At 33.3% G+C, this 27,227-nt stretch overlaps 2 protein-coding genes across 8 annotated transcripts in view; one reads left to right on the top strand and one right to left on the bottom strand.

Annotated features, from left to right (window-relative positions):
- Positions 1-6,020, top strand: part of CycH (cyclin H) — a 36,036-nt gene extending 30,016 nt beyond the window's left edge. For 5 of the 7 annotated variants that reach the window (XM_076482202.1, XM_076482198.1, XM_076482201.1 and 2 more), the window contains 3 exons: positions 2,339-2,450; positions 3,599-3,677; positions 5,757-6,020. In XM_076482202.1, coding sequence (XP_076338317.1) covers positions 2,339-2,450; positions 3,599-3,677; positions 5,757-5,819 — 254 coding nt within the window. In that variant the 3' untranslated portion in view covers positions 5,820-6,020. Of the gene's footprint in view, positions 1-2,338; positions 2,451-3,563; positions 3,678-5,756 lie in introns of those variants that run through there. The other 2 variants (XM_076482203.1, XM_076482204.1) reach the window with 2 other exon arrangements.
- Positions 6,021-13,995: 7,975 nt separating this feature from the next.
- Positions 13,996-22,075, bottom strand: LOC143240831 (cytoplasmic polyadenylation element-binding protein 1-like). Its single transcript, XM_076483985.1, is given in 12 exon segments — positions 13,996-15,745; positions 16,149-16,243; positions 16,475-16,673; positions 17,291-17,485; positions 17,487-17,512; positions 17,992-18,105; positions 18,372-18,594; positions 18,899-19,040; positions 19,346-19,634; positions 20,173-20,223; positions 20,657-20,822; positions 21,706-22,075. Coding segments are annotated over 12 exon segments (1,713 nt in total). The 5' UTR covers positions 21,727-22,075; the 3' UTR covers positions 13,996-15,553.
- Between the last annotated feature and the right edge of the window lie 5,152 nt (positions 22,076-27,227).

Genomic DNA, 27,227 nt, shown 5'->3' with positions numbered 1-27,227 from the left:
ATATTCTGATATATTTGTGGTAAACTTGTAAAGAAATACAGGTAAAACATCACAGAATTTGTAAAAAAAACGTATTTTCAACATTTTGCAATAAAACTTGAAGACCAAAACAAATGATAGTTCTACACAATGTTTGTATCATTTGTGTCAAAGTTGAAAATAGACTGAAGGTAGGAAAAATTCTTTACCTTTTGCAATTTAATGGTTTGGTGTTAGCCTAGAAACCACAGAGATGACTGCTACTTTTGCTCATTTAATGTGCTCAACAAATGAAATAAAAAGGAATTTCCTATGATTCTTCAGTGTGCTTCCCATGGAGCTCATGTACCTATAGCTACTCCACTGGAGACTGTTGATACAGTTTGATCTCATGTCAACAGAAATGATGATAGCAATTGTTTTCAACCTAAAATGTATAGTGAACCACAACTTTTTATACAAGGTGAATGATGATTCGCTGAGAGATTTGGGCCTTCCAAAGGATTCTTCAGATATTTTGAGACCCAGGCATCAGACTAAAAACCTATTTTCTCCAGAGACATTATTTTACTGGTACAGAAATCATAAGAAAGTGTTTGTTTCATACTTTTTACAAGAATATTCACTGGTTTATTGCAACAATATTGCTGATTTATTTGCAATGCCAAGAACTGTAGTCTCTATGAGTGAAGTGAGTAGTGATTGTTCATTTATTTCTCTCCAAAAGATGTCTTATAGGTCTTCACAATAGTTACAGCTGTAACTGTTCCTATTGTTCATTTGGTTCACTTGAAAGAAGCTTAAAAAACCTCAAATTTACTTGATATTGTCAAATACAAAGAACATAGCTGACTACGTTGTGGAGACTATAAAGTTTTTTGTATGTTGTTTGGTCAACAATAAGGCATACAAAGTTTTCTTGATTTTTGGTCTGACATGTCCAGGTGGGTTAAGATGTGCGACTCATAATCTGAGAGGTCATGGGTTCGCATTCCCATCACACCAAACATGCTTGCCCTTTCAACCATGGGGGCATTATAATGTGACGGTCAATCCCACTATTCATTGGTAAAGAGTAGCCCAAAAGTTGTCAGTGGGTGGTGATGACTAGCTGCCTTCCCTCTAGTCTTACACTGCTAAATTAGGGATGGCTAGCACAGATAATTCTAGAGTAGCTTTGCACGAAATTCAAAAAACAAACAAACTTTTTGTATGTGTGAATGGAACAGAAGAGCACAAAATAAACACTGGAGGAAGAAGCAATGACTATGCCAAGTCAGTCTGATACCAGGATCAAAAACTATTTAATGTGAAAATTTGGTTGAACAAAGAAAGTCCTATTAGCTCCACTTCACCTAAAACTGGCCTTGATGAAGCAGTTTGTGGAAGTTGTGGGCAAAGATGACAAATGTTTCAACTATCTGTGTGGCCAATTATTTTTGGACACAGTAAGGGTCCAAATTACAAAAATACTGTCAATAACAAGTTTAATAAATTCAGAGTTTGGTTATAATATGAGGTTGAAAGTTCATTTCTTACAATTGCATATTGACTATTTCCCTGAAAATCTTGGCCCCATCAGGGGAATGGAGAGGAGGTAACAGGAAAGGTGGAACATAGCATGATGGCTAATTACTCTTGGTCATTGAAGTGAGGTGTACCAGATGCATTACATAAAAAGACCATGACCCATAGTTTTGAGTCTCAGATATGTATATTTTACAAAATACTAGGGGTAAATAAGGATGCATGTGTGTTTGATATCAGTGTTCTTTCCTTTTCTTCAGTTTGTTTGTATTTTTTTTGTTAACACACACAATACAAAATGTTCAGTGTTGTAAACAAGATATCTTAAGCAAGTTTCTTCTTCCCAAATTGTGGATTCAAATCCCCATCACATCAAACATGCTCATCCTTTCAGCCATGAGGGCATTATAATGTATGATAAATCCCACTATTCGTTGGTAAAAGAGTAGCCCAATAGTTGGCAGTGGGTGGTGATGACTAGCTGCCTTCCCTATAGTCTTACACTGCTAAATTAGGAATGGCTAGCGCAGATAACCCTCGTGTAGCTTTGTGCAAAATTCAAAACAAACCAACTCCTTCCCCAATTGTAAAAAATCTCTACATGACAGAAAAGAAAAATAATTCTTAAATCAATGTAGCTTAAACCTACAGACCTGTGTCAAAAACTAAAGATTATAACATTTATTACAGATTCTTTATTTGTTCAATTAGTGGATGTATTTAAAATTAATTCACATCTTCCTGGTGTTTTATCTGTTTTTTCTTTATTAAACATGATTCTCTAATTCTTTCTTTTAGCAAATGTATAAAATTGTATTTTTCATCTTTGCAGATATTTGGATGATGGTTAAAAACATTGAATGTCCTCCAAAGGATAAAATTAAAGCAATTGAGAAGAAACTTGAGAAGTGTCGAAATGAAGAAAACAATCCAGACAGCTCAGTGTAAGAATTTGTTTTATTAAAAAACTGTCAGGTTGTGAAACATTTTCTGTTTCCTTCATCTATACATGATGATTTACATCTACCACAAGAGTTGATTAATGTTTGAAGAAGGTGAAACTGAAAAGTGAAAGTTAACCACAGACACACACAACATGCTCTGAAAACAAATTTCACACTTAAATGTGACACAAAGACAACGTACATTCCTAATTATGAAATAAACTCTTGTTCCCAGAAAACTTTTTGGAAGATGTGATACTCTAGGCAATCAATTGTTTGTCAAAATTTAATCAGCTGGATTACCATATGACCTCCTAACTACAAATTTATTAGATATAACATTAGCTATATAGTATCACCTTCAGCTGCAAATCAACCAAACTTAAGAAAATAACTGTCAACTGTAGCAACTTTTTCAAACTTGATATCTTGGCTACTTTGTGACCTTCAGCCATTATACTTAACAATAACTACCACATTATTTATGACAATGCAGTGTCCTTTCTCAATATTATTGACATTTCAGCTTAACCTGTTATTAAGTTGTAAAGTCTTTATCCACATTAAATTAAGTTTGAAAACAAAAATAGTCAAAGTTGTTCTTCTTTTTGTTTATTTATTTATCTAGAAAAGTATTGAATTGAGAAAGATTGGTTTGAAAGAGAGATAATTCAGCTAAAAGTAATAATTTGCTTAGTTTTTAAGAGATTCCAGGAATTCAGATATATTTTGTTCAGCTAACTGTGAGTGGACATGGGCAAGAATTATATAGTCTTCCTTAAGTTAACTTTCTAGAGATAGAATAATAATCAAATTTATAGAATTTTTTTAGAAAATCTCGAATAATTTTAAAGGCATTCTTCCAACATGTGTGCTGAACAGTTGCAAAATGTTGGTAAATGTTTTAGATTAAATGTTAGAGTCATTGTTCAGATGTTTGTATTTACGAAAAAAATTTTTTGTTTTGGTTTAAAAGTCTTGGCTTGGTGTGTAAAATATTGTGTTCCTCTTCCAAATATTTTGTTATAGATAAAGATAATAAATAAAGTTATTGTATGTCTTCTATTATAAGTTAAGTAAAATTATTTTTATACTTCTGTTATTGACAACCAGAAAGAGCTTCTGAGTATTGTATGTTGGATCTGTAGTTATAAAAGAAAGCTCCAACAGATGGTTGAAGATGAAGAAGAAATGGAAGACACCAGAAAATATGTTAAATTAACTGAGGCGAGTGTTAGGATATAAATTATTTATCTAGTTTTACTGATCAACAGTAATTGTTGGACACAAAGCTTTGGCAGGTGTGTTTACTTATGCTGTTTAGATTAACTACACATGATTCAGTATTATAGAGGCACACAAGGAAATATTAGTTGTTGTTTTTTTAAAGAAATACAATTAAATTTTAATAACTATTAGTTGTTGTTTTTTTAAAGAAATACAATTAAATTTTAATAACTATGCTTTTTTTTAAATGATTTTAAATGAGGGTTTAATTATTGTGGGTAAAAAAACATTTAAAATACAGCCATCAATGTATGAACAGGTTTATCAGTAATGACTATTGTTTCTGTAACATTTGTGTTTTATTCATTATATATTTCTTTACCTCCTTGATGTATTGGAATGGAAGAATTTCATAACTTTCTCCATTTACTTATGTATTTTCAATAAGGAACAGGTCCTTGAACTGCAAAAGTAAACCACAACTTTAAGTTCCAATTATATAGTTTAAGATACAGATGCTTCGTATATAATTCTAACAGTACAGACATTCCATTAGTGTCTAATATTATATTTGTAGTTTTGAAAACTTAAATCTCAAAAGTTGATATGGGAAAAATTGGTTCAAGTACAGTCTGTCAACATTTCATAAAAGATCTAAAATTTCGTTTCAAGGGAAGACTAAGTCTGTGGTTGTTTACTGCTTGGTTTTGTTTTATTTTTGTCTTTGTATTAGTTTTTGATCCAGTACTTGTGTATTGTTATGAGAATTAGTTAGTTGCTAAGATATTTATTCTGCAGTTTGAAAAGCCAGACTAGTTATTAATGTATAGAAAGTCCTCACAAAAATGTGAATATTATTTCCAGATGACAGCCAGTCCTTTTTCAAAATGATAAACAGCTAAGTCATATAGAGTTATGTATTACTAGACAAACCATTACAGGTTCTGTAGTAAAGTTTTTTGCCCAGAGAGGTCTCAGTTATTTTAAAAGACAAGATAACAATTAATTATAACTTAATTGTTGTTGGAGGTTTAAAATCATATCTACTTTGTATTGGAATGACAACAGTGATTCTAATGACAATATAATTCATAAAGGATGAAAAAAAACTGCAATAAATTTAACTTCAGTATAGATTTTTGATGATTCTAAAACAGTACTATGTTGGCATTATATGTTCAACATAGTATTTATAAGTTACTGTTAGATCAGTAAGTGGTTTACTCTTTAAATCATAACTTCTAGTATAAAGTAATAGTTAATATTACCTTTTCATTAGGCCCAGCATAGCCAGGTGGGTAAAGGCATTAAACTCATAATCTGAGGGTTGCGGGTTCAAATCACTGTCGCACCAAACAGCCATGGGGGCATTATAATGTGACAGTTAATCTCACTATTTGTTGGTAAAATAGTAGCCCAAGAGTTGGTGGTGGGTGGTGATAACTAGCTGCCTTCCCTCTAGTCTTACACTGCTAAATTAAGGACAGCTAGCACAGATAGCCCTCATGTAGCTTTGCATGAAATTTAAAAAAAAAAAAAAAAAAACTTTTCATTGTGGATTAGAACTGGACATCACCTGATTATACTAATTTTATTTAAATATAGTCATTGTTTTCGTTTTCTTTGAAGTTAAAGTTGGTTTTTGATTTACTGTTTGTCTTTAAAAGACCATAGATAAGGTTATTGACAGAAGCAGCAGCAGACGGTGTTTCTGTGTGTCATTTTAGCATACTGTTTTTCTGAAACATACCCAGTAGTTCTTAGAACTAGAGATCCTGTGAAAGATATCAAAGTTTTCTACAGTTTGTGTTCTTGTCCATTTTTATTGTCTCCACCTGGAGTCAATGTTTATGATGGTTCACCAGATGTGTTTGGGTAGTTTTGAAGATAATTTATTTTAAGCTGTTATTATTTTCACAGTATTCCTTTATTGCTTAAGTTTACTGTAGTTTTCACTAATTTCAGCATGTCAGCATGTCATTGTTATATAGTTTAGTGTGAATGGCAGAATTTTGTTTTTAATTGTAGATTTATTGTAATGTTAGACCTTCATGTGATTTACATTATTCTGTCATTTAGGAGCAGCTACGAGATGAAGAGCAGCTTCTCACGTGTACATCTGAACTTTCAAAATTTTCATAGTGAAAGTTACTGAACTAAACTGTTCTTGAAAGCATTAGTAGTCAGATTACTCCTTGCTGAGGAAAATAAATAAAACAGAAATCTACCATCTTGTTTGTATAAGTCATCAATATTATAAACATGCAAGATAATATGTGATTAAAACTGTGTGTTTTGTACTTATAAGTTTGTTTTTTTTAAATCAAATATAAGTTTTTAAAACAATATCTGTGTGGTTAATAGTGCTCTGTATTTCTCAAGTTTCATTTAGTATATTACTATCAGTTTTAAGTGCTACTATATTAGTTTATGATTTCTGGGAATTAATTACAGTATAGTGTATTTATAACTACAGAAGTGAAAACCATTTCTGACAGGAAGAGAATACTTAGAACAACACAAAAGTGGAGAATACAAACTTGTTACAGTTAGAAAAACTTTAGAGACAGCTTGAAAATGTACAAATGTGAAAGAAACTGTTATAAATATACAATGTTTCAACAAATTTGTCATCAACAGGTTTTTATCAAAGGAAGTTTACTAATACTGAATAAACATACAAGTTTAAACAAGAGCAGCAAGTTCTTCCACCATTTTTATTTTGATAAAGTTTATTCTCTTAAATGTTTAAACCCAAATTTCATTTTTTCTAGAAGGCATTTAAATTTAATATCATATTTCAGTATTTTAACATTTGTTTTTTATGCACTTAAACTACTACAGTTTGCGTGACAAAATAGTGTACAGGATTTTTAGGTTCTTAAACACTTGACTAAAAATCTTTATAATTGTTGCCCTGGTGCTTCTGTTTTGAATTAGTTTTAGTTGTCAATATAATTAATGCCAACTGTTACGTTGCTAAAGCTCCACCTGTCTTGTTTCTTACGAACTGTAACGACCCACGTCAACCTCACCATTTATGGTTAAACTATGGAGACCTTTATTTTTTGAACTACGTGTACAATACGCTGTAATCCTTATAGCTCAGAAAGAAAAAAATGTTTAAAGGAAATGAAAGTCAAAATAACTAATACATTAAGGTATGTAAAACAAAGATGGAGTAAGTTAACTGACAACGAATTGAAATCTTCTACGTACAACAATTTGAACAACAACACCAATAAAATATTCCTTTGTCATTGTGGAAAGTCCAGGTAAGTGGGGTTCTGCTGTAGTGCTAACTCAAAGATTTTGAATCTGGCAATTATAATAAATGTAACACCATAAACATTATCCACACTTTCAGCTGCCTTTGCATCGTAAGAGATAATGGATGGTGAATGATAGGGTGTCGCTTACTGCTTGTTTTCGCTGTGGTCGGTAGTTCAAAACTAGGGATGGCAGCAGGTGGTCATTAGTAACTTTGCCATGAATATAAGAACAATTCCCTGTTCTATCATTTTGGGAGAAAAGTGTAGCTTAGCCACAAATGGAAAGTGACAAGTTAGTGTACAGGCAGCATCAGTTAGTTGTTATCTTACACCCGTAATAAATAATGATAAAAAAAATGCTCCTTAAATACATGCACCGAATGTTTTTATTTAAAGTGTTTTCAACTTCCATGAATCAAACATACACAGCCGAGTCGGTTTCATTAAAAAGAAAACCATGTATTCTTATTTGATAAAATGTTATCCTGTGTATAATAATTTGTCTTACCATTGGAACAATAATCTCTCGGCCTATTGAAGACAGCTCTCGTCCGCATAAAATTGATGTACCCACTACACTGTTGCACGAGCAAATCAACGCCGTCTATACATTTAAATAATTCACGATGTAACTTATACCTTATTAATAATTGATGTTTCCGTTTTATTATAAAACTTTACAACTTGAACTGTATGTTTATTATTATAGTCTAGAAAACTACGTTTATAAATATGTGTGCTCATGCAAAACACGCACCTTTCAGAGCTGATTTACCTTTAATCAAACATGATCCACGTGGTTGTGTGTACAGTTACACGAATATAGCAATCTTTATGAAAAGCTGTAACGTATTAGTAAGACTGCTGTGTAAATATATTGAACCAGGATTATCTATAAATCCGTGACAAAAACCAAACTCCTGTGTAACAAATTATTCTAGACTCTGCGAGTAGCTGATTAAATACATCACCCATGAATAAGTTAACCACGAATTAGTCATGCTATTCATAAGAATGGCTAATAGTAATAGAGTAACGCTCTCCTATTATTTAGGACTTATGGAAAAATATTTCCCTACTTTGAGGCTCATTACAACAAAGTGCAAACTTGAAAAATAAGAGTTCGTTCTTTTTACGAAGGGGGAAGAAAGTTACCATTGTTTTCAATAACATCAAGTATTGTGGTAAAACAAAGTTCTGACGTCTTCGTTGATTGTTTGGTTTTCCCGCTGATATAGTGGTAAATCTACGAATTTACAAGCTAAAATCAGGGTTCAATTCCCCTCGGTGGACTCGGCCGATAGCCCGATCTGGCTGTGCTTTAAGAAAACGCACACACGTTGTTTGACCTTAGCACTAACTTCTGTTAAAATTCAAAAAATATTAACGATATACTTCCATGATGTGTTAAGTCGTAACCTCTGCGTTAGTTTATTAATGAGTATTCAAGTGAAACTTATGACAACTTTGCAAATAAGCCCCTAAGTGAGTCAATGGTAAATATGTAGGTTTGTAGCTCTAAAAATCGGGTTTGTACACCGCAATGGGCAGAGCACAATTAGCCCATTGTGTAGCTTTTCGCTTAACAACAAACAATTAAAAAAATGTACAAGCCCCTGGTTCCAGAAACCGCGGTTTATATTTATGTTTGGCTCCGCTTGTAGGTACATCGAAGGAGAAATGATGGCTTAGCCTCCGTTTAAATACGAACGTTTTTGTTTAAAACCAAAATATATACAAGAATACCTAAAAATTCAGCTTAGAATTATACTGATACCAATAATGAATAGCGAAATTCGAAGGTGTTAGTGTAATATAAAAAAGACAAAAATGGTCTAATCTACCAGAATAAAACATTTCACACTGCTCTACCAACACCCAATTATATTAGAATAGCACAACGACATGTCTGCTGACGTATACTGCCATGAACAAAGTTTCACTACTGGTGGTGAGAAGAGTACAGATAACCCATTGTGTAGTTTTGTGTTCAATTGCAAACAGATAATAATATTAACAGTAAATTTGTATCAGATGATACATTAGTTGTTTAAGTCATGAATATAAACTTAGATAAACATTGTTCTGTAAAATGCTACCACGAGCGCCAGAACGAAACGACTGTTTAATAGATACACATCTACCCGAGAATCTACACATACTGTAAATCTGTAGCTCTTTATTATCTACACATGTGCGCTTCACGCTACCTGGGAAACTAATGTAATTTTTGGCTAGCAGAAAAGCCTCCAACGATGTAAGTTATGCCAAACTTTGTGGTATGAAATTGGTTTAGTTTACATAAAAAATGTTTGAAATACTTCAAGTTGTAAAAGACTAGACTAATCAATATTGAAAGATAAAGATAATGCTTTATTGAGCACTTAAAACACTAAAAATCATTAGATAGCCCTGAAAAACATTTAACACGTTCCACTGTAGCCAGTCCAGCATCTTTTAGGACTGAACGTAGGATGGTCAACAGGGAAGTCGGTCCAACAACCGGAGATTTGGGATTAATTTGAAATACCACAATTTAAAAAGCTTGATAAATTCCAAAGCCAAAAAACTAAACATTAATGAAAAATGACAAGAAATCTCTCTGGAATACATTATCTTTCATATATTTACTCTTCATTGTAGAAATAGTTTTAAATTTGAGAGTTGTAAGGGAAATCATCTAGCAATACGTCTGCTTCAACTTCAACACTGCACCTTTGGGTTTACTGCGCCCTTAGTTTCATAAAATATTGAAATTATTGTGCCTATTTTGTTTCGTTTTTAGTGTCAATGTAGTAATAAATTGATGAATCTCTGATTTACATAGTTATGTGAAATTGATTGTGGAATCTTTGAATGAGTTCTTCCCTCGTCCGACCTGGAACCACGGTTTAACTTAATCGCTACACTTAAGCCGCCACACTTACAACCACATCTTGAACATGTTTATTTTCATTGTTGTATTTACATTTGCAAGTTAACTTCTTCATGGTGACTCTCATTGTCTTGGGTCAAGTTACGGATCTGGTTCAGAGACCTCGTTCGCTTTTTTAATTTCGCGCGAAGCTAGACTAGGGCTGTCTGCGCTAACCGTCCCTAATTTAGCAATGTAAGACTAGAGGGAAAGAAGTTAGTCATCACCACTCGCCGCCAACTCTTGGGCTACTCTTACCAACGAATAATGAGATTGACCATCACCTTATAACGCCCCCACCGCTGAAAGGGGCGACTATGTTTGGTTTGAGGGGATTCTAACTCGCAAAACTCAGATTACGAGTTTAAAGTCTTAACTCACCTGGCCCTGCCGAGCCCCTCGACCTTGAAAATAATGGGAATGTCTTCTTTTTGTCTAATCAAAACCTAAACCTTTTCGGAATAACCTACTTTTATTAAAACCATTGTAATATTTAAATTTATAGGCCTACGTGTTGAAAGTAATTTTAAATTGTTTAGGCTTAGCTCTTAATAAAGCAAGTGACACTAAAACCAAAATACTGAAATCAAAAACATTTGGCTAACTAGGAATTGATCGAGTTTATACTTACAAAAAGTGATAGCACTACTAACGATGGTAAAAACTAAATACAATAGTGTGATTATTGGCCACTGAAAAATACAGGCATATGTTTTATACCTAGTTCGATGACAGAATTTAATTTTTCGGTTATTTTGTTTCTGTTCTGTTACAGCGCAAGAAAGTCGTTCGGGAAGATTAATTATTGATGACGAGAAACTCACTTGAAGTAAAAACGTATCTCAAAATGGTGGTACGTGCAATAATATATAGTATGACATCTAAATTAAAAGGATTGACACTTTAATATCGTTTGTTGACTGAATATGGCGTCAGTTAAGCGATCTATGAAAACGAAAGTCACAAGTTAATACTACTGCCTGGTAAAAGAAACGAGTTTATTTAATGAATTAATGCGCAGTTTTACCAGTTTTTTTTACTGAAAAATGTCACGTGAAGAAATTTTTCAAGAAAAACATGTTTTAATTCTACAAAATGAATCGTGAAGGAAAGAAAACAATGGAGCTTAATAAGCCTCGTCAATTGGACGGACATTTCGTCTGCTTAGCTGAGCCAATTGCGCTTCCTTATATTTGTTACAATAATGCTTTTGGTCCGGCACGGTCAGCTGGGTTAAGACGCTCGGATTATAATATGATGGTCGCGGGTTCGAATCCCCATCGCACCAAACATGCTCGTCCTTTCAGCTGTGGGGGCGTTATGTTATGGTCAATCCATTATTCGTTGGTAAAAGAGTAGCCCAAAAGTTGATGGTGAAGACTAACTGCCTTTCCTCTTACACTGTTAAATCAGGGACAGCTAGCGCAGATAGCCTTTGGGTAGCTTTGCTCGAAATTCAAAAACAAACAAACAAATAATGCTTTAATTTCTCATTCATGCAGACGTGTCATTTTACGTTTCAAATAACTGTCGATATATCGGTTACATAGCATTTATGTATTTAGCGATTCCATCTTCTGTTACTTGCGAGTTTGCGCATCTGATGCTCGTCGGAAAATTAGTGAAACTCAAAATTTGATACAAGAAAATACTCTTCCAAAACAACTTTTTCGTTTTTTTTTTTTTGTTTAACCTCATTAAAATTCAATTTTAGTATCACTATTAATAAAAATACTAGTTAAATAAATGGAGATTAGTTTGAATTCAAATATACATTTTATCCATTCAAATGCTTAAAATAAATGTGATAGAAATATGTAATTCAGAGCAACATGACCTACTGAATAAATCGTAATTGTTCTAAAATTATTTATCCGTGTGTGAAAACAAACGTTAAAATTAGTTAATATCACACTGGAGATTATTTATAATCCAAGTAATTTCCTTGTAGAAGTTTCTGTTCTAAAAAACGTTTACACATACATTCTTGATGACGAAAAACCCAGTTAACTGAAAGTGGGTATCGGAACGGCCGGTACAGGTATTAACGTTTTTACTAATAAGCACAGGACAACGTTTCGACCTTCGTAGGTCATCTCCAGGTTACCAAAAACCAACTTAAAATGACCTAGGACTGTCGAAACGTTGTTCTCTGCTTATCAGTAAGTGTTAATACCAACACCAGCCGTTCAGAGATATCTTTACGCATACAACGTACATTATTGTACGAGTAGAGGATTGATAGGCATTTTAAGTCTTGGGATGTAACCAGGTATAACAAGCAGGAAATGATATTAATACGAATACATGAGGTGACTGCAGTGGCTACCAAGTTTCTTGGTTGGAATCAGTATGTACCACCACGGCGTCAACCAGCGTAACACAACTACAGTTGTAGTCAAGAGGAGTTGAGAAACTGGAGGTACCAGTTGTATACCAAACCTATCAGACAATACGGTCTAGCCAGCAGCCTAGACAGTACGCACCAACTGACGTAACTAGCAAATCCTGCGGCAGTTAAGAAATTCTCTATAATACAAGAGAGACCATGTGGAAACCTTTGGTTGGAGAAAGTTGGTGGATGAGCTAACTCACTGATCCAGTCATTCATATCTAGGAACCTACTTCTAATTTAATTATTGATGTCTCTGCATATACCAGTTATTTCACCCCCTCAATACTTAGAGTATCTCAACCTGGTGTTAAAGAGCTTGGAGGTGAAACACTTTGGCAAATATGAGGTCTGCATCAGACAGGCAAAGCAGATTTTGTCCCTAACATTTAAGGGTAGGACTAAAAAGGACCCAAAGCCTTGGAGCAAGATTACTTCTTGGAATGGTTGGCATCAGGAACAGATGATGCAAAAACTATACTTCAGCTTAGGTGGTCCAGACCTTAGATTCTAATGGGCACTTGAGGGCTGCACAACTTTAAAACTGACACACACACACACACAGCTACACCTGTGTGTGCACAAGTTTAGACAATACTTTGTTTTAAATTTTAAAACTTCTAGAATTGTACATAACATTAGTACTTGTCACCTGTTGTTCTGATCATCCAGATATGTCTGCTCATGAGAAAGAAAAAAAAAAAAGTACATTACAGGAAAGTATAGGAGATATCAATAAATCATGCATGTATAAAAAGCACGTCTGAAGACAATCATTATTTTATACTGTCTATAGTGCAAAGTTCTCTTAACCTATAACAGGTTCTATACACCCAGCTCTTTCTATCCTGTCTAAGATCTTTTATATATATAAGACACATACATACATGTATTTATAATTAAAAATAGCTTTATTTTACATGATGACTTTCATTCCCTTGTACTCAAATAATTCACATTTGCCTCCAAAACAATTTCCTGCTTGGACTATCCTTACCCCTGTAGAGCCAACAGAATTTTATTAAGTCTTTAGGGAAATTAGCATACTTGAATAATTAAAACAATTTAAGTACACCCACAGTCCAAGCCTCAAGTAGCTTACAGGATTTCAACCATCAACAAGACAAGACTACTAAAACTGTTTAGTATTAAAACTGTTAACACACTTGCAGAAAGGTTGTCCTTCCAAGAAATCTTTTACTGAGGAATGAATGAGGAAGAAATACAAACTTCGATAGTCAACCAATTGTTTACTGTCATCACAAACAGCTTTAATGTTTGTGTAAGTGATCTATTGATTAGAAGGCAGCAATTAACCTTAAATGAACATGTGCAAGGCTTGATTAACAAAGCTTTAGTAATTATAGCTAAAGGGATGTTTTGTTACAATAAACACATTTATATGCATTTAAAAAGGTTTTCCAATTAAATATATATATATAAAAACGGTTGTGGACACTCCTTAAAAAGATAATAGGAAAAACAACAATGTATTAAAAAGAAAGAAAAATGCAACTTACTTTGTACCTCAGTAAAAAGGACTTGTGCAACAGCTGTAACAACAATTACAGGTGTTTAATTAAGAACTGTTGTTTTGTCATATTTATTGTATCAGTGAGAGATAAGCCAAATGTTACATAAACAAGTTTAAAGTATATTTTGTAAAGAATTTACAACATTTTATATTTCATGTACAAGTAACCCAAGATGAAAGTTAGAGTTTCTAAAATAACACAACTGTTTGCCCATACACTGCTTTATTTATAATCTTTAAACAATTACAAAAACAAGATAGTTGTCCATTTTCTGTAGTCCTCAAAATTACATCTGGCATTTTTTTTTTTTTTTTTTTAAAAGACCATTGACAACTGGGAACAAAAGGAATGCTACTTAATATCCGTATTGCAAAAAACGGAAGAAGCTATTTTATACAAGAAACCAAAAATTACAAATCATTGAAAATAAAAAGTTCAAAATTTTAAAGTTAGGACTACAGAATGGAGAAAGTTAGTAGTTAGAAAACGAAATTTTGTCCATTGCCAGTCCTTGTCATTATCACGTGAATTCTAGCCATAAAGGTTTCCCTAGCTAAAGCTTTTTTTTGGTAAAGAAACCTTTGTTGAATGGATTGGAAGTAGATGGTAATATGCTGAGGAAGAGCCTGAATATAATTATCCTCTTTCAAATAGTTTTTCTATAAAAAGTCCAGTTAAACCAGAGTAAAACCATTATATCCTTCCCCCTACCCACTTATCCCCAGTAGGGAATGTACACAATATATCACTTGTCAGTTGCATGTTAAGTTTAGAAGTTTTTAAACTAATATAATGAAAGTTAAAAAAGGCACAGTAAGTGTCATTTACTTAAAAAACAACAAAAATACACATTCAGTTATGTGCAACAGAAATCTTAAATGGCACAAAATTATAAATCAATAAAAGTGTCACAGTTTGGGAGAAAAAAGATACGTTAACTACAGGGGGAGGTTCAGGTTAAAAGTGATGAGCTACTAACATTAAAGTTCTGAATTCAATCTAAAAAGTTAAGTACAATGCAATAATTTTAAAGCACTACAGTTAAATTGTTTTAAATTTCTACACAATAAGATTTAAGGCTTACAAGAGATATACAAAATGGATGAAGAGCCTCTATTAAAAAAGTACCAAACATAGCAAGTGGTAACCAACTAATGCAAGAATCCAACAGCATGTCTAAAAATATTACGAGAACAAGCCCTCCAATAGGTCTAAAGGAAATGCTCACTTGTGTTTAGATTAAATATAAAGGGGTTCCAAAATGCATTAATAATCCATAAAAGAGTTCCAATTGACCAGTTTTAAAAACAAACATAAGTTCCCTGGTGGATAAAGTTTAGCTGAGAAGCATACTCCATTGCTGGATACAGGAGTGCTACCAGAAGTAAGAATGCATTATACATAAGTTTGGAATTTGCAAATAAATTTTGGGAGCCATGGTTGCAGTTTAAATGTTAATTTTATATTTTAGAACTATTTTCCATATCGGAGAAGTTAAACTATGTACAAAAAACAAAACATCAACATAAAACATGGGTTAGGCCTATTTAAAACACTCCATAACAGCTTAAGTTAACAGTGCCCAACATAAAACAACAAGACTTAACCGAGAGGGCTTTAACATTAACTAGGTCATCAACTAAGCCCAATTTGACTACATCAGTTACTTTGTGGCAAAATAAAAAATTTAAAGTTTAACAAAAGCATATAAATTTCTGCAAAAAGAAGAATATGTGTAGTTAATTTTCTGGTCACACTTCCCCTTATATCAAACGACAAGATTTGTTATTCCTCATCAAGGGCTTGTGGCTTCGGGTGGAGTCCAAAGAATGCTGCCATTGCCAGCAAGCTCGACAGAAGTAGCGGAAGCAAGATAAGTCTCGACAGAAGATTGGTCCTTGCTGCAACTGACAGCTGGAGCAGATTGCATCTTCTAAGTATGGATCCACTTGTACCTGTTTAAAAAAATAAAACAATCCATATTTGAAAGAATTAACAAGAGCTAATACTCCAAAAAAAAAAAAATCAATCAGTATTACTGTATTTATATCGGTTATATTGACAGCCAAAAAGTTTTAGATAAAATCGCAAGAAAGTTCTGAACCTTTTTGTAGGAGAATAGTTTGTGGCATACAAGTCAAAATAAAACAAAAGCATAGTTTAGAACCCAGGAGCAGGTTTTATCCATTTTTCAGGCAAGTTACAAGTACACATACAAAAGACATGTTTGTTTCCTTCTGTTTATCTAGAAACAGAAGTTAACTGCTAATTTCACAGCAGAAGTTTAAAAACTTAAGCCAGATGTTCAGTTTATTTTTGTAGAACAAACACTAAAGTAGAAAAAACATGAAAACTAACTTTTTTAGTGAACCTTGAAGTCTTAATTTCTATGAAGGCAGCAGACACAGCTTTCATGTAACTCTTTTGGTTGTTGAAAGTAATTCTGCCAGAACCTAGTGAAAAACAAATTAAGGGGTAAGAAAGTTGCAACCAGGAGGAGTTTCCCCATCCAAATACTGAAAAGAAACTATATCAATTTAATATTGCAGAGTGTACATCATGAGTGAAAGAAAGGGTTTAAGTACAAGCCGTAAAAGACAAGCACACAAAAGTAATTTAAAAATTATGACCAACACGTCCATTAAATAGAAGGAGAAACATCATTTAAACCAATTTGTTTTTACCTATGGGATACTTGTATTTGTCGGTATCAATTCCAGCATACACAACACCTCCAAAAAGGTCATTTATGATGTGTGCTAAACCTTCAGCATTCAACATTCCATGGAGAGCTCCAACAAAAATTGTCCTGCTGGGGTCTAACCTCTGAGATGGACAACGGACATAGTTGCTATCACCAATAACCCATGGAATTACCTGAACCTATGTATTTATAAAAAGGATCAGCCACTTCAAAATTTGTGTTAAAAAGATAACTTGAAACACAACTTAGCATAATTAAGGAGGAAACATTTATTCAGTTTAAAACACTGTGCCAAAGTAGCTCCATACAGCTTAATAAAGAAAAATCCGTTTGCAAAGTGTTCCATTTCACACAAACACGAGGGGGAAGTTTTAGATTTCCAGCACATTTAGTAGAGATATGAATATTAACAAGTAAATACAGGTTTTAAAAAAGACAAAATTCATTAGTATGAAAAGTAGTTTAAGTTAGAACTGGATTTCCCACTTTATTCATGTAGCATTTAGGAGAAATGCTTGGAAACTTCAAGTAAAAAAGAAAAAAGTATTCAAAATCATAAAGAGACAAGTATACTTTATAGTTTACATAAATATTCATCTTAAGGAAAACTATGTATCTATAAATATTGTTTGATAACACAAAGTTAGTTGGTTTGTTTTTGTTGTTTAAAAAAAAAAAAAAAATAAATAAATTAATATTAATTGACTATAAAATTAGGAGAAATAAGACTTGAGTTTCTTTAGCTTACTTTGTCACATAGAGCAACTCACTATTAGATGGATTAGGCATGTCTTACCTCCTTGCACCTCATTCTGCGAGAAGAGATCTTGAAGTACCAGTTACCACCATTACTAAAATCGTGTGTGCAGGCTTGTAGAAGGGACTTTACACACTTTTCAGAATCAAATATAATGTAGACATAACCAGCTTTGGGTGGATAAGTTTGATTTTTACCATCTTTGCCAGGCCATTGTATTTTGATTGGTCCAAAAAGGTGCAAAAGCTTCTCCCAATCCAGCTGAGAGAAAATTACACTTCTGTTAACTCAAAATTAAAAAATAGCACATACAATACCGACAAAGATCTCAAAAGTACGCTACACACTTTAGAGCAAAGTTTTACTTTAAAATTGAGTTAAATTTCTAAAGGTAATGGAATACAAAATTACTATCATTAGTAGCCAGCACTTGAAAGTCTTAGGTTTACAGATATGTTAAAACGTTGTCATGGAAAATAATTAGGTTTTACAAAGTTTTGGAAGCTTTAATAGAAATTAGCAAGGAAATTTCAGAGTAATTTACCATTTAAGTATTTAAAGGGTATATTATACCACATACAAGTTAAGGAGTTCAGTGGAAGTTTGACTTATGCTGGCTAGGGAAACAGTAAAAATGACTTATTCACACTACCCTTTGTTATCTAAGTCATTAAGGTTTCTTAAATATTACTGAATAAACAAAGAAGTTCATAGAAGTCCTAAAAAGAGATAAATTGTACCTTCAGTTATATCCCAAGGAACTCCTCCCAAGAATACTTTACAGGAATATACTGGATTCTTGTGGATTCTTGGAGGAAGTTGACCACTCCATGTACAGGTGGCTTGGCTAAACACTGAACAAAAGTTGTACCATTAGTTAACCTGGATAGTAAAAAGACTAATTTCCTTTTTCATGCAAATTATATTAATTGTTACTTGACCACAATCAATTAAGTTCTATTCTTAATTTGAATTTTCAAATTACAGGTCGTGTTAGTAGATTTCTAACAAAATTCTTGAGACTTAATATTTAATTAAGAATATTAAGAAGTTAAACCTTAACAAATCACATTTCAAAAAAATACAAGTCTACAATAAGTTAGAGAAATGTAATACACACAGGCAGAATTTCTATAAATCTTAGCCGCATGTTCAACAGTGTCCATTTCTCTGTAACCAAAGACAGAGTTAACATTTGTCCATCTTCGATCAGAAAAGAAAGGTGAAGAAAAAAGTGGAGGTTCTTCTGGCCTATTTACTAGATTGCTGCCCAGAGCATTTTGGTAACCAACTGCCCCCAGAGGATTTAGATTACTAATTGGAGTTCCAAGACTGAGACTGTTCTGTTTATAGTACAAAAAACAAAAATTACAATGACCAAGCTTGTATAGTACATAGTTTAGAAGTGCTAAATTGAAAAGTTATACAATTTAAATACCCCATTTCAATGAACAGACTTAAAGCAATGGTTAAATTTAGAGTTATTTTAACTTAAAATAAATCAATTCAGTAGTTTCTTTCTGGGCCACTAGTTGTCTTTAGGTATTATGAAGATTACTATAGATGAACATTTGTTTATACAAGTTAGTAAAAGTTTGAAGTCCACAGGATTTTAAGTGAGAACAGGAAGTGGTTAAAATAAGTTACCATAAGATCAGAAAGACTGCTCAAGTCCGAGACGCTACTAATTCCACTAGTGTCAGAATCTGTAGGTGAAGAACTTCTGTTTTCTCGGAAGCCGTCACAGCCCATGAGGATAGCTTGTTCTAATGTTGGGCTTCCTTGATCACTGTGTGAAAAGAAAAGTTTAATTTGATATAAAAACTATATATATATATATATATATATATATATATATATATATAAACCATTGCAATAGGCAAAGGTTTCCATCTTAAAAAGATATCCGAAAGACATTAATGAAGTTGTTCTGTCAGGAGAATTCCAAGTAGTATTTATAAAAAAGGAAGACAAGACTCAGGTTCAAAGAAATGAAAGTTTACAAATAAGAATCATTAGAGCTCACATTTAAGCATAAAAAAAAAAATTCTAAGGAGAAGAAAAAAAAAAAAAAAAAAAACTGTATTGACCTACCCAACATGATGTACAGGAGGGGAAGCAGCTCTAATGGGCCGAAGTAAGCCCATACCAGTTGAACCCTGCTGAAGCATCCTGTTCAAAGAGGAGCCAACATCTGGATATTTAAAGTTACCATAGTTCAGTGTTCTTACATGTTGATTGCAAACTACAACATCATTAGTGAAAGATGAAGATGTAGGAGCTGGTGCTGCTAAGCTCCGAGGTGGTAGAGAGTTCTGGAGAAATCCAGAATTGAAACTACTGGAGCAGGGGCTAGCTAAAATGCTAGAGCTCTGGAAACCTGCTAAACAAATGAAAAAAAAAAATGTAAGAGGCATGCATATTTAGATCTCTATATACAGTATTATTGTAATATGTGCAACTCCTAAAAGGAAAGGAAGAAACAGATTTTCCACCCTTATTTTGTAGGTAAATTGGAGAAGGTACATGGGAAAATAGGTTGACATAATCCATTTCAGTTACTAGAGTTTGGTTTGAAATTTTGCACAAAGTTACACAAGATGTATCAGCACGACCTGTTTGTGACTGAAGGAAGGTGGCCAAGATATCACCACTCTTCACAAAATGTTTTGAGCTACTAGTTTGGCAATAAGTAGAAAGTTACTTATTTCACATAAAATGTCCCTCCTTGCTATAATCAAAATGGGGAGCATGTTTGGTAGCAGGGGAGGGGGGAGACATAAACTGCTTTAACCAATTGATCAGGAGAAGCCTGGTAGTTAACATGTATATTACACAAAATATGTAATATTTCCCTTCCATCTCACACAAATAATGAGAGAAGTGAAATTACCTCTCCCATATAATAACAAAATGTTTACCTGTACTGTTATTTCTTCCATTTAATCCCAAGAGTTCTCCCCTTGTGGAATCTGCAAATGAAACTTCATAATACAAGCTGCAGCTATATAGTAGGTTATACATGAACAGAATATTATAGTGCAAGTTCAAAAAAGTAGTTTTGTTTGAAATGAAAGTTTACAATAAGCCATTTTTTGGTTAACTTAGTTAAGAATAAAAATACTTGTCGAAAAAGTTAATATCACAGTTGTAAACAATCCTTAATAATTAAAAGGAAAAAGTTTCATTTCAGCATTATAAAAAAAAGTTTTACCTACTACACCCACTTTCCTAAATGAAATATTAGGAAGGTGTTAGAGGTATGTTTGAGAATTTTAATTAAAAAGAGCAAGTTACATGCATTCATCTCAACTGGAGACTTTACGACAATATTCTACACTAGTATATGTAATTAATTGTTTCATTTGCATAAAACAAACATTAAATGGTGGTCCAAGTACAAACCTGAAAGTTGGTTATCATTTTTAAATTCAGGCTCAGTATAACAAGTCAAGTCCAACGTGTTATCCAGCATTTGATTTATACGTTGAAATATTTCATATGTTCCAGCTACGTCACTATTTTCGTTGGATAGTGCCTTACATTCTGTATCAGGTGAATCGTTTTGTATCTGCATAAGAGGAATACAACTTCAAGTCAATGCAAAATATGCTACTGAAGTGCGAAAAAACTTCAAACTATTTTGAACCTTGAATTATGTCTAGACTTTTATTTCATAAAAGAAAAGTTAAAAATGCAGATATTTTCGATGTTACTTCCATTCACATAGTTTAAGCCTAGAAAGATGAATATTAGGCCTAATTATACTTTCAGCGAGAGCAACATTAGTTATTCGAAACAAAGATTTAAGAAGTTAAAAAAATAGCCACAAACAAGATTTTAAAAAGTTCCGAAGTTCTGCTTTTAGAACGAGATACATTTATTATAAAATAGTCATCGTTTAAATCTTCCATTCCTTACATCGACGTTTGCAATAACGATAGTAAGCTTGAATTTAAACAAGAATCAGTAGACATAGAACTGTCATTTATCTTCGAAGCAATGTTCAAGGACTTCAGATTTCAAGGGCAGAACGAACGTGATCATAAAGTTGAGAATGTATGCAGTCTATAAATTGGAAGTCTCAAGTCATTTAAAGAGAGTACACTGTAGAAATTACAAGTACTTAAATCCCAACAGAGGGAGAAGCGCGATAATTATAGAATTATTTACCAGCTGTAGCGAAAGAAAAAGCTAACTATCTATTTACCACTGCAGCTATTTAGATATAAAATTATTAAATCATAGGAAAAAATACAAAACGCCGGCACAAACACGTGCCGTCCCTGCGCGAGCAGGGCGGGGCATAAACATTTACGCCACGTGATATCTGCTTACTGCAGCGTGTGTGCCCGTTGACTCATAATTCACGAAAGAACAACATGAAAAAGTTCAAAAATTACTTAATAATTCTAAAAATCTTATTAAGAAATCAACAAAAAACAAAAACTTACGCTTGGCATTAAAACAGACATCGTTCTATTACAGCGGCAGCGTTTCACACTGCACTCTCGAAAGTTAAAATCTTTAAAATTTTCAAGTTATTACAATATAAAACACAATGCTTGTAACAAGTAGCTAATAGTGTTTCCAGTACAAATCCCTTCACACTACTACCACTTCCATTCAATGGCTCTAACTATCAATAATGCCTCAACAGTGTTTTATATCCCAAACATAATAGGCTGACGAAATACATATTTGCATAGCAGTCTCGGTGGATCATTCAACTAACTGAGCTACTAGTCTTGATATCTTAAATCCCATCTGCTCACGTGGAGACTGTCCAACATACGCGTATGCGACAGCAGTATGTGTAAGTCAGCCTACTTGCCCTTCCGGCAAGCTCAACATCTGTCTGGTGGAACAAGAGATGAGGTGACGGAAAGACTGAAGAATGATAGGCTAATCGAGTGAAGTGGGTTGTAACCAAAACTTGTCGGGCTCGTTTCTTTTCAGTGTTTCTGTTATAAATATTTTAAAGGTATTGTTTGAAATACATGTATATGTAAAAAGTGACCTATTTACGATTTTAGAAAATTTATTTTGTTATTTAAACAGAAGCACGTACACGTTCGCTTTTAAGGTTTTCTCTTTTCTCTAATATTTGTTTCTCTAGTTTTATCACCAGGTGTAATGCCTTGTCTCTTCAGGTTCCAAGTTATTTTACTTTTGGCAAATATGCGTTTATGTTCTTAATACTTTATAATATTAAGAAATATTATATATAGTTTAATTCAAAGTTGAAAAGATCCGTGACAATATAGAGAACATAATGCAGTTAAATCAATCTCGGATTATTCAGTTTACCGTTGTATTTAGTTGTTGTAGCATATTTTAAAATATATGTTTGTACAATCACACAGGACATGTTGTGCATCTCATCTTGCTTATTAAGTTGTTTTTGTTTACATACTTGTGTGATTTCATTCGATAATATAATCTAAAGTACATATGATTACACATATAACCCAATAAACATGATTATGAAAATATATCAAGTGTATCCGTGCATTATATTTAATTGGAGCATCGACGACCTTTGACGGCAAAGGATATGACCTACAGTCTCAGATGTTATTTGGAAATACCTTGAACAAGATTTTTGTATATTATCAGAATTTTATTTAATTTTATCTGTGTATACTTTGCGCGAAAACGTCATCTTATTCCTACACTGTTATATTTGACTAAAAATATTTTGAAACTAAACTGCTATAATCTATATATTATTTCCGTGATGTCTGTCTACCACGTGACATAACACACCACAGAAATTAAATACATTCATTTAATTCTCCATGTATGTTTTCGGATCTGGATATTCCCTCTATTAGAAAAACAAAAGAGGGAGAATGAAAACAACGAGAAACCTCTACTTGTCGTTAATCACTATTATTATCATTGGGTATAATATATTTTCAACACTGCATTCTATATCTAGCCCATCAGGGGCTTTCAAGTGCGTAAGAATAGTATTCCAATCACACCATATTCATTACTTTCATTGCCGACGACGCACTTCGCTCAATCCAGAACTCATCATTCCAGCTTGGAAACTCAAACAGACTATTTATCGGAACAATATTTATATAAGTCATTTGTTATAACAACAACCTTTATAGTGAGAACACTTTTTTCATAATGAATATGAGTGTAAGGACTATAGACCTTATGGAACAACAATACTAAACTAGGATACCTCAATGTTAAGAGTAATATACGTCTGGAGTATTCTACAGATTGTGTATAGCGTTTATCTCACTCTAGTAATCTGATATATTGTTCAAAGTGTCTGCTAGTTCATTTTAGGTGCGTTTTTTAGAACAGAGAAAACAACTAATTAAAACGCTATTAAAGTTCAGGTAAGCCTTCTTTAATAATACTTCTTTATTAACTTGTTTGTTTTATAAAAGAAGTAATTGTTTTTTATAGTACTTCTATTGCATGAAAACATAAACACGTCATCATATGTTATGGTTGTCACTTTTGTTTGTAGATGAGAATCGGAAATCTTAATTTCTCTATTCCTTCTCGAGTAGCCATTTTTTAAACTTAACTTATATATATAAATAGCACATGTTTTTCTCAACTTATACTTTCTGGCTAGTTTTATGAAATAATGTTTTCTTTCATTAATGGCGTTATCCTATCAATAAAACTGGTCACTTTAAAAGCTTACACACTGCGCCATCTATTAAAAACATATTGAAACGAAACATGTTGTTCTTCAGAGATAACTTATGTACAGTCAAACATCGATATAAGGCGCTAGTTGGGGTCCAAAAAATTCGACCGCGTTGTATCTGATTGCGCCTTATACCGATTTGATTATATTTTTTTTTACCCTCGGGGTGAGCGATAATGCAAAATTTACGCGTTTTGTAGTGAAATAAAGAAAAACAAACAAAACTACTTACACCAATGATATAGCATTTTTTTAAATTTATTTTTATTTATTAAACTCAATTTTAAGACTGAAATTAAATGTAAAAAGCAGAATTCTAAAGAAATTTATCGAATTCATTACTTTGATGGGGGCTGATATTCTAAAAGTAGTTCCGTCAGAGCAATCATGTGATCGTTTTTACGATTAGACGCTGATTAAAATTAGTTCAATTTTAAAAGTTAATACATATAGTAATTAATTTTGATAATTTATTTACTAATTATTAAAATCTAAGTACAAACTGAAGTCAAATAATTACCAGATAAAAAAATGTCATGGCAAAGTTTAAAATACGAATTCAGTACTGAAACAAAAACGGATTTTTCAAAAAATTTAATAACAATAAAATATAGTAAGCACATAAAACAAGTTGAAATGCACAAATTTTTAGTTACTCAGTAGTCTTCTTTCTTTCAAAAGCCTCCAAAAGTGTCTGTTGTCTATCTCCTTGGTTCCGCATCCTCTTCGCAGTTCTCATTAGGTCCTGGATCTGTAGTATCTTGCAAATTCCTAGATTGTGGTGTTCTGCCCAATATAGAAGTTGTTCTGTGTACTGTACTGCCTGAGTTGAGGTGATGCAATTCCTGAGTTCTTCTGGAATGGGGTCATCTTCTTCTTCTTCACCTGGAGTGGTAAAATCTGTGGGTGCTGCCGCTGGGTTCTCTATTGCTTTCTGGATCTCTTCATCTGTGAGGGGTGGCTGGGTAACTGGTGCTACTTCGTCAATCTCGGCCCACTGCTTCACAAGGGTTGTCAAGGGGAGTCCATCCTGGTAGTCTACAAACTTCCTTTCTGCCTCTGCTACTTCTTTTGCTGTAAATCCATGGAAAATGTCATCTTTTTCTTCTATTGGTTCTGGTTGTGGTTCTGGTGCTGCTTCTTTGAGTCCTTTATTCCAACAATTGATGATGGTGCTCTGGCTTATCTTGTTCCATGCTATGCTGCTCATGTAGATGGCGTCCTTGATGGTCATCTTCTTCAAAAACTCTGGTACGTTGCTGATATCATCGACTATGGCTTTGACCAGTTGAGCTCTGTATTCTCTCTTGAAGCTGGCGATGATCCCTTGGTCAAGTGGTTGAATCTTGCTGGTGGTGTTTTTTGGGTAAGTAGAGTACGGTAATCTTTCCATCTCTGCTGGTGAGGTTCTCTGCCAGCGGGTGTGCTGGGCATTTATCCAATAGTAGTACAGCCTTCTCTTCTTTCTTCTGTGTTATGAGGTGCTTCCTGATCGCTGGGACGAATTCCTGATGAAACCATTCTTCAAAGATTGTTGCTGTCATCCATGCGTTTTTGCTGCTGTTGTAGTCAAGTGGTAGTGTCTTCATGTTGAGGTGATGGAAACATCTTGGTTGTCGAAACTTGCCAATGAGTAGTGGTCGAATCTTGTGGGTGCCGCTCCAGTTACAGGTGAAAAGTAAAGTTGCTCTGTCTTTGACTTGCTTGTATCCTGATGTCTGGGTCTCTGTCCGAAGTGCGAGTGTTTCAACATTGACGCTATCGTTTGCAGCACTTCATGCCACTGTCACTAGTGTATGAGTGTATATGACTCATCCTTCGTCATCCATCGGTCGATCAAGGATGACTTGTGGTTTTAATGAAAATAAAGTTTTGATACTTCTTGCCTACGCACTGAGAGCTATCCTATGACTGGCAGATTATGTACTTTACTGCAGTTGACAGCGCCAGGAATTATTACATGCAGGCCGGGGTTTGATCACAATATGCGGCGTGAAAACCATACAAAAAGATTGAAGTGGATTTGGTTTTTGATTTTTGATCACATTAACCGGCTGATTACATTAAGCAGTGGTAATATTAAGCGGCGGCCTCTGTAGAAACCCAAAAAAATTTGGGGCCTAAGACCCCATCGCGCCCAACTGATTATCGCGCTTTATCGATGCGTTTTATATCGATGTTTACCTGTATTATGTTAACATAAAATTCATATGTTTTACTACTACAAGCAAAGAAACAATTATTCACACACCAAAGTTTTGATATTTAAAAGATAAATCCTATAAATCAGGAACCACGGCGGTGGGCAGGACACAAATAGCCCATTGTACAGCTTTGCGACAAACAACAAAAACCAAGGTTCTTTAGTGCAACTGAAGCTCTCAGTTAGCGTTCTGTAAGTGTTCTAGTCGCTTAAGTCTGAAGTCACTTTTTGTAAATCATGTGGAAAGTACGTAAAAATTTATGTTATTACTACAACAAAACATTGTCATAACAACTCAATGTTTGAGCAAGGCGAAAGAGTTCTAAACATTAATATATGGCGGGTGAAGGCAAGTTTGAACCGCGTAGATAAGTTTAAAACGTTTCAGCCTTTTAAACTTTTCCTTGATTATTAGTATGATATTTTGAAATAAATGTATTGAAAATACAACTAAATAAATGAATAGAAGTATTTAATTAGATGTACGATATTTTGAAAGATTAAAAATTAGTTATATCATGGTTAATTTTTGCGCTAACTTTTTGAAGTTTAAATTTTATTAACCGTATTTCCCACTTACAAAATTAGAATATAATGGGAGTAAACTGATTTTTGTTATTATTGTGTGTTTTTTTTGCCTTGTATTATAAAATGTAAATATTTCAGATACTCTTAATAGAATACAGTGTATGTCAAATGTTCTGAGGCTTCATTATTTGTGGTACTAAGTACTGGATGTTTAAAATATTTTTCGCATAATAATCCTATATTATACTTATTTCCATTAGTGGCTATATTTGTGAATGATTAGTTATTTTTATTATTCAGCACGAACCGTACTTAATTCAAGTTAAAATTATTAAGATTTTTTATCAATTTTTTTTATTCCATCAATTTTTAGAAATCGGTCAGTTCTTATTTCCAGAAATTAAGGTAGCTAATAAGTCGGTTACTTGGGAATTTAGCAGATGAAAAGCTACTCAAAATGTAAATATCCATTATTATAAATTACGTATATTTCTGAATATCTCTGGATCAAATTTCTGTTTTATGAGAATTAGTAAATTTTCATAAACAATACCCGA

Source organism: Tachypleus tridentatus, chromosome 13 (assembly GCF_004210375.1).
Source record: "Tachypleus tridentatus isolate NWPU-2018 chromosome 13, ASM421037v1, whole genome shotgun sequence".
Classification (NCBI taxonomy): Eukaryota; Metazoa; Arthropoda; class Merostomata; order Xiphosura; family Limulidae; genus Tachypleus; species Tachypleus tridentatus.
The sequence above is the reverse complement of the archived record's forward strand: the minus strand, read 5'-3'. Positions and strand labels throughout refer to the sequence as shown.